The 12,122-nt window shown below is 39.8% G+C and overlaps 1 protein-coding gene across 4 annotated transcripts in view; it reads right to left on the bottom strand.

The window, feature by feature from the left end:
* Window positions 1–11,873, bottom strand: part of LOC121357368 (guanine nucleotide-binding protein G(i) subunit alpha-1) — a 33,024-nt gene extending 21,151 nt beyond the window's left edge. For 3 of the 4 annotated variants that reach the window (XM_041474579.1, XM_041474580.1, XM_041474581.1), the window contains exon 1: window positions 11,427–11,873. In XM_041474579.1, coding sequence (XP_041330513.1) covers window positions 11,427–11,544 — 118 coding nt within the window. In that variant the 5' untranslated portion in view covers window positions 11,545–11,873. Of the gene's footprint in view, window positions 1–11,285; window positions 11,308–11,426 lie in introns of those variants that run through there. The other variant, XM_041474582.1, reaches the window with a different exon arrangement.
* Between the last annotated feature and the right edge of the window lie 249 nt (window positions 11,874–12,122).

Genomic DNA, 12,122 nt, shown 5'->3' with positions numbered 1-12,122 from the left:
TCTTCAATTAGTGCTTCATATCTTTTTATGACAAAGTGTTATGAAGTGTTCTTTTTGCTTAGAATTCCATCATGTGATAAGGAGACATCTAGCAGAAATTATGTGCAATTTTATGTACCATACAAAATTAAATGCATGCAGCTTTTGCATACAAATTCTACCTAGCTCTTCAAACACATTTCTATATTCCTCAGCTGTTTTAAATTACTAGCTCCTGATACTGCTACCTAGTAGGAACTCTTTTATCATTATGTGCATCATTTAACATCATAAGTGTACTGGGGAGTCATCTCAATCTAAAGGAGAGCACCAGTACAATGCCAAGTGTCATATTTCAGAAATTTTGTAAAACATTCATAAGGAAATGTGGCACCTTGGAATTGAAACTACTTTAAAAACATGTATCTGTTCAGAATGTACAGGAGATCTCTTAAACACCAGTATCATTGCCTCAGACAGGGACAGTACCATTGTAGTTTTTCCTTCAATTAAGACAGAGGCATAGCTTCCTTTGTGTGAAGTACCAAACCCAGCAGGACCACGACAAGCTGAGAATCAAGGGCTTGGAAATAAACCTCTCACTTATACCAGAAATTAAACACAGGTGCTAATGCACCTTTGGAGATGAAAACCACTTGGTAATGATGCTTGCTGACCGACAGGTACGTGGAACATCACCAACAGATAAACATTTGTGGCTTCAGGTTTATCTAAAATGTCAATACTGACACCAGCTTGGTAAGATTTGCAGTTGGCTACTTAAATGTACCAAAGGCCAGCATCCACACTACTCTCATCTAAAATACTTGGAAACCTCTTCAAAACTTGTCAGTATTTTGAATGGGACTTCAATATAGCAAATAACTATCTGCTCTACAAAACTGAAGAATTAAATTTGCTACTTAAAAAAATCAAGTGGCTTTCTTCTTCCATACAAAGCAGTATGCTCAGAAACAATTACTACATAATTTTTAAAATCATGGTATGAAAGAACATGATTAAAGACCTTCTTGAACATGAGTTTCAGTGGTTGTGGTATGTGAGCTCAATCTAGGAGATAAATGCTGACTGCTCCAACAGAAAGAACTTGACTCTTACAATGTCTATCAAGAGAGTTACCATCAATTTCTGTCAACAGAGTAGAGCATGCCTCACCCAGACTTTCAAATATATATCTAATAAACCTTCCAAAAACCCACAGTGCCTTGACATTGCTCTTCATAGTGTGGTTAGCCTTCACGGCTTTTTACAGTGCACCATGCTATAAATACAGTGTGCAAAGATGGCAGGTTCAGAGATACCAAAGCAAACTTACATTAATCATAACCAAAAATTTTTTATAAAAAATTCTCCTCTGCAACAAAGGCATACTTTATGGAGGCTGTTCTGGCAGAGAGATACAACAAAACAACTTGGAAAAACAACGTATTTTCATTGCAGGCCCCACTTCCAATTCAGAACAACACTACGGTTGTTTTATCTACAATTTTGACAGAACCTACTGTCCCAGCTACCCCATATAACTATGTAACTGTGCAGAGTTGGGGCAGTCAGAAAATTGTGTGTGCATTTCTAGCAAACCAAGAAAAAGATCTCTCACATAAATATCAACTGATTTTATTCAAAGCTCTACTTGTTACACAACACCAAAGCATTTGCTGCAAATGTGATAAATGGGTACCGTCAAAGTTCATACCAGGGAAAATTCAATTACACTAAAAGCTGTCCTATTATTGTAGAAACAAAGCAATAAACTTCAGTTCATGTAAATTTTCAATATTCATCCACACCTAACTTAAGAGTTTTTCATCCTCTAGAGCTCAAGGACTAAGATCTACAAAACTAAGGAGAATAAGCATATTGATAAGTTGACCTAAATTCACTTCAATGTCATCAACTCCATCCACCACAACTTGGATGGACTTTAAGTGACAGATTAAAATGTAAAAAGATCCTAGATATCAGTGAACAATTTCTTTTAAATACAAGCATTTTCATAATTCCTATTTGTATCTGAAGCAAGAATGAAAATTCATGACCACAGTCCACCTTATTTTTTGTCACATGCATTTTGCAGACAAAACTGCCCTGAAGTAGGGTAAACAGTACTTAAAAAAACACAGCTTTTTTTGAGTTTTGTTGTTGCTTAAACAGAATTTGTATTTAACTGGTCCCATATTAAACTGAGACAGCTTTGAAGTACATAAAAATTTCAACCCCCTCCAAGACACCCAATAATCCCAGAAGCAAGGAGTAAGACAGACACCTCCAGAAATAGGTGTTAGGCTTCAAACAGGTATGTAATCAAAGGCTGATCTAACCTAAACCCAAATGCTGCTATGTACCAGAACAGCAGATACAGAAAATAATATAAATAGACCCTCATCTAGGAATTGGATGACAGCTTTTGCTAGCTAACACTGCAGCCCTAAAGCATATTAGAAGGGATCCATGTCAATGATTTAAGAGCTTTATGCTTAAGCATTTATATGCTTTAGAAAGAATATAATGGTTTGGCCAAGAGTTTACCAGATTTAAGGATCTGCATACAGCTGAGAAATCCACTTTCAAAATGCTTCAAGAGATATTTAATGCATCAAGAATACAGTCAGCAGTTCAATGAGACTTCACAACTTATTTTCAGTCCAGCAACGTATAAAACATGAAATCAACAAGATTCAAAATAACACTTCTTTAAATAAAATCTATAAATACTCAAAACAATTGTCTGGTTTACTCCCAATTTGTTTATTGCAAGACCCTTATCTCCAGTAAGAGCAAGTTTCAAAACTGCAAATTCCAATACTGCAGTCACACTGTATTCTCTGTATTCTATTTTAATATTAATACAACTTTACTGTTGCCTCCATTCCCTTCTCTGCTGTTTGGACACTGGGCTGGCAGCTGTACTTCTTGCCCACTACCATCTCGCATTCTTCACCAAGAAGTGCTAGGTGGAAGAGGATTCTTCCTAGTCAAGCCTACAACCTACAAAACAGAAGAGCATAAAGAAACACAGATCTGATGCTCCCCGGATTTGGAACGAAAAGAAACTCCTACCTCTAACTGGCAATCAGCACATTCCTTAACATGGGCTGTCTCTATCTCCTATTGTAGCAAAGAAGTCTTAAAAAAGTGGGTTTTGAATAGAGTTTAACATGTCTACCAAGTGGACCTTGCAGGTCCTGCAAATTTCACATTATTCCTAATCCAATTCTACAGTGAACTGTGACACAGAAATTGAAAGCATCCTATTCTGCATCCATTTTCCCCTCCACTGCTACTCTGCATTTCCAGCCTCTGCCTAGACCCAGCACATACCTCTGCTCCTCATTATGCTTTTAGTCAGGTCCTCATCAGACCATTATGAACTACCAGTTGAATTGACCATTCTAGCAGCAAACTAAGTCTAATCAGGACAGCCAGTTTGACTACTCAACTAGCAAAAAACAAAACAAAACAAAACCAAACTGAATTAAACATTTAAAAGTGACAGGGAGAGGGCAAAGCTATTCAGCCAGATGCTGCAAGAGCACTCTCATCTTAAGCAAGACAAAGCTTCTCTAGCAGCTCTACTGCTTGTAAGACAACATCCACTGCTTATTTCCAGCATTCCAGTACAGATTTAGAAAGTAGGCAAGAACCTCTTTAGTTTTATCGGAAACTATAAAAACCCCGGAGATTCAGAATGTCCTTACAACAGTGACCAATAAAAAACTTGTAACATGATTCAAACAACTACAACAGCTTTGTCCATGTAAAAAACCCAAAGTCACATGCAAAAAATTATTTTATTAACTTTGCAAAAGGAAGATGGGATTACAGGTAGCCATGTGATTGCACCAGTACTTTCAATTCAAGAAACAGGTCATATTAAATTCTAGACTATTAATTATAAACCCACTTCACAGTTTCAACAGGAATTTTCATTACAGTACATCGATTACTTCTATAAAAACAATCTGCTTAGAGCAATGATTGTAAAGACTTCCTGTCCATTCTGGTTGCCCAGATATTATATTTCACTAACGATTTTATCAGGTACCTTTGCTGAGTATATTACTCACTACAAAGGCAACACTACATTTCTAATTAGAATATTTGAAAAAGTAACGAGGTCCGGTCCATTTCAGAAGTTGAAGCACAGTATATATGAATGGTGTTGACTCCTTTAAATAAGATGCTTCACAAAAACAATTTTCTAATTTCAGTATCAATTTTACAGGGACATACACTATTGAAATTTACATGTATTGGTAAATATAAACACTGAGTACCCATGTAAGCATACACCTGTAAGTCAACACAGCAACTTGATTATCAGGTTGTTACCAAAACATACCAGAGGTGGTCTTATTGAAAGTATCAATGACCCTTCAATTACCAAAGCCAGAAAATCAATTTACTTGCTTATCACATATTTAACAAGTCTGTTATTAAATAATTGGTTCTTAACTGCTTCATGTCAATTAGCCCCATAGCTGAGATCCTATGATTAGGATCATTAAGAATTATAATAAAAGTAATTTTAAAAAATAATACAGAAATGTATTTCAAAGGAAGGGGCAGTCAGCAATTGAACCAAAATGAAATCAAGTCAAAAATCTAACCTCTACAGGTCACTTTCAAATCAAGGACTGGTGCAGATGGGTATCTGTGACTCGAGGTGATACTTTAAGCTATAGATAACTCCAGAGACCTTGAAACTGGCTCCACAGCTCTAAGGGCAAAGCTGCGACGATGGGAAGCATCTTCCAAATCCCCAACTCTAATACTTCTTACACCTGCACTGTAAAAGGACTATAAGCAGTCACAAATATGGGCAATTAGGCTACAAAATCACTCCTTTACTTTCCATCCTTGCCAAGAAATCTTATTTGGTCTTGTCTGCTCCTACTTAATGCTCAAGGAGAACAAAATATTTAGCATTAAGAAGAGTTCAGATCTCTTATTGCAGAAGCATACAGTCCTGGTATACAAGTGTCCCAGCAAAACCAGTTTATTTTTGTCCTAATAGTCTAATTTCAAAATCTCAGTTATCCTTCCACTCAGAAATGTCACTAAGTTAAGCCACTTAAAAAAAATTGTACTTCTAAGAGTGAAAAGTTTTGAGTGAGAAAAATCCAAAGTTCTGGTTTTTCCAACTATTTTATATACCTTAGCAACTTCAATACTTTGTGGATACATAATCTCTCAGGTAAAGCCAACCGAGTTCCATTTACAGAATGGAATGGAATGCCTGAGGTAATAGTAGGGCATTGAGCAAACCAGAGGAAGAAATAGAACAGCAAACCTAGGTAAAAGCTGGACAATGACTAAGATTCAGAATCAGGAGTTTATATTAATACAGGTTCTCCTATACACATCTTGGGAAAAAAACACGTGAATTTTTAATAGCTACTTATCAAGTCAGTTAAGATCTTTATTTCAGTGTTTCGACGGCAAAAAAAACCCCCACCCTCACACTTAAGAGAACATCTTAAGTAACTATTTTCTACATCCAGTTTTGCTGTACCACAACATTTGCCAGATAGCATGTTACAGGAAACACTGCAGACATCCATCAGCTAGACAGCAAAACTGAATTCAGAGTCTTATGCCCTCTGAGCCAGACTCATGGCTTGGTTCCAAATTATTTAGCCAGACTTTAGGATATGCTGGCTACTCAATTATGCCTTCTCAGAGGACCAAAACAACTAAAGGGTAAAATGTGGCAGCAAAAGAACAACCCACTTTGGCAATATGAGTATATAAATCACTACAGACTAACTACAACACAAAGCCCCAAGTTCAAGTTGTGCCAACACAACCATGCAGGGAGCTGCACTGTAAAGTCTAGTTCAGATGTGAGTTAAAAACAACTTCACAAAAGGGGGCTAGCTGAAATCCACAACAACTTTGGTAATATAACACAAAGAAGAAAATAAACTGTCATATATAACAATGATGATACAATAAACTGTGCTGTAGAAGAAAGTAAAACACTAATTACATCATAGCTTATTACAAAATGTATGAGTGGTGTTGGGGTACCACTGCTGCTGGGAGTGGACAGCTTATCAGAAAGTACCTTACTAGGGCCTCCAATTCAGAAAGAACACAGCAGCAGCTTTACACTGTTTTTGAAGGGAAAGTTGAAAAAAAAAACATTTCTCAAGCTTAAAATGTTTTCTAACTGTTAAAATATAAAAAAAAAAAAAAATCCTTAATACCTGGTATAATGCAACTAATTTTTATATATACATAACTAGACTTTTTAATCAAGATTTTATAAAAGCAAGTGATTTTATTAAAGTCACTGCTACTGGTATCACAAGATAGCACACAATGCATAGTTTCTCTTTAACCCTTTCTAAAACAATTGGTACTGAAGTAAATTTTGTCTTAAGAATGCTAAAGAACTAAAATCATTATATGATCATATATAGTGATTTTATAAATTAACTTCCAGAAAGAAGAATTATTATAATGCAGTAGAAGACCTGAAATCACAAAAGACAATTTGTATTGAAGCCTACACACACATTAAAGACCGATATTATGATGTTGTGAACTTTTACACCAACATTCAAATAGGTGGAGGCAACCATAAAAGAACTCTCACTGCAGTAGTACAAACACAACCATAACTAAATGGGTATGCTTTCTGCACATCCCTGAGTCTCCTCTCACACAAGCAAGAGGATTATTACACTATGAGAATCTAGTCACTCCACATAAGTAACATTCTCATTGGCAGAGTCCAACTGTACCATATTAAAATGCAAGAGAGCTCCTAGTTCAGAACTCCTGCTAAGTCTAAGGAGACAGGCAGGAATGGGGGGCATTCACACTAACACAGACAAGACCAACAAGCAAAAAACCAAACTCTAATATTAAACACTTTTTTAGGTATCAGAAATCAGCTTTTAAATAAGAGGTGAACTTCGTAAGCATCTGTAGATAGTTGTCTCTGAAGGCATGACAGGAAATAGTTTGGTAGAAATGTTTCAGACTAGGCTGGCATAATTTATGAAGATAAGGTCAACAACTCTGAAATGTGCCACACTTGTTTGTGAGAAAAAGGCTTTTTTGAGACCTCTCTTAAGTCCAGGCTTCTAAAGTATTTCTTATCTGCAAGTGTGGAGAAACAGAATATTCTGGAGGAAAGGCAAGAGAAGTAATGGTAAGCAGCATAAACGTATTTTTTTCAGTCCAATGTGCAACGCGGTCTGGAAGAAGCCAGGTACTGCCAAGCACTGTAAGGATGATGCTGCTGAAAAGATGAGTATGCAGCAGGAATCAGTTTGGCTGAGCAGACAGAAAGATGCAGGTCTGGAACAAAAGAAAAGCAGACAGAAAAAGATGCCTGAGATGTGAAGACCTAGAAAAACAATTAAATAGAATTGTTCTAGTTACCATCTTAAGGAACAGGAAGCTGCAATGGAAAAGATCAAATGCAGCACTGCCTGCTAAATGTCACTTATCTTTAAGAACATGACATGCACACATTCCAGTATGAATCACAGGGATCTATTCAGGAACAGAAAAGTGGCTCTGTTAGTCATGAGGACGAAGGTATCCACTGAACTTACATCCACAACTGTGATTATCCAAAAAGGAGACACACAATGACAGCTGTCAAACGCACGGCCTGTGACTTCCTGGATCCCAGGAGCCGCTCCTAAAGAATGTTTAGGACATATCTATTGCCTTTTCATCCAAGATACGAAGAACATTAACACCAAATTTGCTATGCTAGGTGAAGGATGCGATAATTCAAAAGACAAAGTGCTAATCCTATAAAGTCATGGTGCCAATTTGAATGTATTCATAAAACCTGATGAGTTTAACCTCATACCAGAAGGCATTCTACTAAATGAGGTACTGCCTGCTCTCCTGCAGTTGGCATAAATTCAGTCTTATGTGCTCTAGCTAATTCAACAGAAATGTGCTTGAGGATGCACACCTGACCAGGATCACATGTCTATTAATGCAGCCCACAGACTGGTCACTCAGAATCACCACCTCCCAACATAAGCAGAATTACATTCATTTTGCAAGCTTCACTAGAATTTTTATCTGTTGAATATTAAAAGTTAAGACGAGGAACCATGGAAGACAAAAACAACTTGGATCTACTACTTTCTCTGCCTGGAAGCCAGCCAAAATAAAAACTGCTTTTCAAAAATCTTACACTAAGTATATATCTGTTAAAAAAATAGAAAATACAAGAAAAGATTATATTACTTCAATTAGGATACAGAAGTTTAGTAACTGTCAATTTGTCACAAATAAACTGCTTAACAAAAAAGTATATACTTTTCTATGTTGAACTTTTAGTGTTGGCCAATATACTATACTGCACTCATGAAACTTAAGTTACACATTTGTTACACATTGATTGAAATAGTATTAAAGTAAATAAGCTTGTTTATGTAATGGTTTTAGAAGATAAAATCATCAAACCCCATGTATAAACAAGCATTTTCCATCTGGCTTACCAACTACAAGATCAAATTCAGCTTACTTCTAAGAACGATGGTTCTCAGAAATTTTCCAGGGAAGGCTTGCCTGCTGTTGGGATAGCACATCGAAGTGCATAGAGCTACAAGATTAAAACAGCTATACATGAATAATGCTTAGAATCCAGTATTTTTGTTCCTAATACCTGCATTCAAAATTTTATGAAGTGATGAACCAATTTACAGATATGACAACTTAGACAATCCAGTTCAACAGTATTTTGGGCAGATTAAATATGTCTATTTATTTCTGGACAGGAAAACAAAACATATATCTAACATGGATCAGTGATATTGTTCCCAGTGATGGTTCAGGTACAGCAATGTCACATCTCTCTCAATTAAATCCCTGCAATTTCCTGTTTTAGAAAAAAAAATAGAAAAGCATATGATGGAATAAATTAATTTCCAGTCCAGAAATCAAATGATTTTATGAACACATCTTCTCTCAATTGAGCATTCTACCTCAAGCTTCAGTAGGATTCTCTAATCACCATGCAAAAATAAAATTTTTATATATGCTGGAATAAATCAAATTTAATGGGTCAATAACAATAATAATAATAATAGGTGCACACCTACGTGACCTTTTTCTATATAAACAAGGTGTTTCAGATGCCACTCACCATTGCATTTTCCTGGCAGCAGACCACAATTTTTACTTTTCCTTTTATTTCAGTATCTTTTTAGCAGAACAAACCCTTAAATAGATGGAGGAGTACAACCGAGTAGATGATAAACTATGACGTGGGCTGCACAAGCAATTGGGAAAGTGAGTGGTGAGAAGAAAGTGATTCTAGTGGAAATAACTTTAAATACTTTTGCCGCCAGATAAAGCATTCACATCACATTCAAGACACCTGACAGACTTGCAAGGAAGAGGAAGGGATAAAGCTTTCATTCCAAAACACGTGAAATACATATATGCATCCATGGGTGTATGCACAAAACCTCATCCAGAGTTCACCAAACATTTAGGCAATCATTGTTTGAACAACCATCCCAGCACTGGTCCCAGGAGAAGCCAGGCTGCCAGCCTTCACACCTCTTTTTAGCAGGGGAGAGGGAAATGCTAACCCAAGAGAGCTGCTGCTCAGAACACCCTGAGAACCCACGCGTATTTGACCATTTGTTCCATGTCCTTAGATCTCATCAGTGCCCAGCAGAAAGGCTTCCCAGCCTTAGAAACAGAATTTATAAAATTTAAGCTCATAACACAGGACTTGGTACGTAAGAGCATTAAAATAGTGACAAAATCCATTCTTAAGTTTAAAGCGTCTTTAAACAGATGTCATCTGTATCCAAGAATTACGATGAAAAATAGGAAAACAAGTACCAAACTACAAGCACTACAAGTTCCATACAGAACAGCAAAAAATTGAAAATTAATTTCAAATGCCTTGCCAAATGCCACAAAGTGTTACCTTGCCACTTTTTAAAAAGGCAGTAACATCTGCAGTACTGCTATTATCACATACAGGAAAACCTTTCCAAACAACAATATGAGGATTCCAAAGGTGTTCAGGACTAGGCACAGCACCAGCCCAAAACCTAACAGATTTAGGTTTCCACCAATAAGCTACCACTTCCATTTCCTGGAGAACAATTCCAGCTTTTGTTTCTGGCTTATCTCACAAATTAAATTTTAAATCTAGAAAATAATTTTAGGATCTTTGCTTTTCCCATTCTAGGTTTGTTTCATTTCTTCATCTACAATAAAATTTGCTCAGTCTTTTGTCCCTTTCTGGAGCCATCTTAGAATTTAGCAACGGAAAGTTAATTAAGTGGTCTGCTACGTTTGTAGTGAATAGAGCCCTACAGGAGAACAAAATCAACGTCGAGGGGAGTGAGATATTGTGCGTCATTTAAAAAGTTTGCCTGAAACGTCACCTCTGAGAGGGAAGATGCAACTCAACAGCTATTTTAACTCGCTATTAGATCCAGTCTGGCTTAGATATACAGAATATACAGCGAAACTTCCTACAACATAATTCAATGCAAATCTTGCAGCCCTCAGCTGTCCCCAAGCTACAGCAGCTTTAGCCCTGAACAAGTGTACTCCAATTAAAATTCTCACTTCCTTTCTTCTTGTAATTTTTAAAATAACCTTATCTTTACACACAAGGATATCTTAAAACACGCAAAAAGGCAAGCTTCAAATACTTTTAGCAAAACTGAAAAACACACAAAGACACGCTGTAAGTCATCATATTACACATGTATAGCTCCATCAAGGTGATATTTCCCGTTGTAAGATCCCAGAAACACAAGCAAGTTCCACAAATTTAAAGAAAAACAACAAAAAAACAAAACCGCCCAAAAGTTAAATGGTGCTTCGCCTTTTAACACTTTTCTATACTTTACTCTCGTAGCAACAGTTTAGGAGTTGTTCGAATATACAAGAAACATGAAGAGCAAATATCCCCCCAATGTAATCTTTCCTTCCTTTCAACAGAAGAACAGAGAATCCAGGTCAAAAGTTTCAGGCGTTATCCCTTTCCTCTGGAAGTCAGGGCCCGGACAGCCCACGCCGCGCCGCCTCCCCGGGGCGCTGCCTCTAATCCTCCAAGCAGCCGAGGCGCCCACCTGCTCCAAGAGGCTGCAGTGCCTCCCGCGACCCCACAACTTCTGAGGGGCCCCGAGCACGTACCCCGGGGTCCGAGGGCAGCACCGCCCCCCGCACAGCCCGGAGGGTTCCTAGAAAACTATACCCCTCGGTAAGCGAGGGAGCTTCGGAGAGCGGCTGCTTCAAGAGGAGCCTCCCCTCATGGCATCCCTTACCTAAAAGGAGCAGCTTGACCTCCCTGGAAGGGCGGCGGGCGCGGCCGCGCGTGCGCACGGCGGCGGCCAGGCGTTTTGGGGCGGGGGGCGGGATGGGAGGAGCGGAAAGGGAGCAGAGCCTCCCCTCATGGCATCCCTTACCTAAAAGGAGCAGCTTGACCTCCCTGGCCGCCTTCTCGCCGTCCTCCCGCAGGTTCCTGTCGATCATCTTGCTCCTCTCCACCGCCGCCTTGTCCTCGGCGCTCAGCGTGCAGCCCATCTTGGGAAGGGGCTGTTTGGCTCCGCCGGGAGAACTGAAGCAGGGAGCGGCGGGGTTCGGCGGCGGGGAGACGCTGAGGAGGGAGGGGGAGCGAGTGCTGCCCGCTCGCTCTCTCCTTCCCCCGCTCCCTCACCTGGGGCGCAGCGGCGTCGCGGGTACCGCGCCCCGGGCTCGGCTCACGGCCAAGAGGGGAGGCAGAGAGCAGGAGGGGCGTGTGGAGGCTCGGCCAGGGGAGCGCGGAGCGAGAACAGCGGGGCTGCAGACGGGCGGACCGAGGCCTCGCACCGGGGCCGCCGCTCCCGCCGCCGGCCCTGAGGCTGCTGCGCGCGCCGAACGGGGCTGGAGGTGGAGGCACAGCTGGAGCGGAACGCGAACGGGGCTGGAGGTGGAGGCACAGCGGGAGCGGAACGCGAACGGGGCTGGAAGGGACGAGGCCCGTGACGCCCCCGGGCACTTGCCGGGGAGGGGCTCGAATTTAAACCGCTCGCGCGCGGGAGGTTCCATTGCTTGGCGGGGCGGGGGAGCGCCGGGCTGGGCTGTGCCAATGGGACACCTTGGGGGGCCATGGGAGCCGAGCT

This window comes from Pyrgilauda ruficollis, unplaced genomic scaffold (assembly GCF_017590135.1).
Source record: "Pyrgilauda ruficollis isolate IOZ18807 unplaced genomic scaffold, ASM1759013v1 scaffold33, whole genome shotgun sequence".
Classification (NCBI taxonomy): domain Eukaryota; kingdom Metazoa; phylum Chordata; class Aves; order Passeriformes; family Passeridae; genus Pyrgilauda; species Pyrgilauda ruficollis.
Note: the sequence above shows the minus strand (reverse complement) of the source record. Positions and strands in the feature narration are given on the sequence as shown.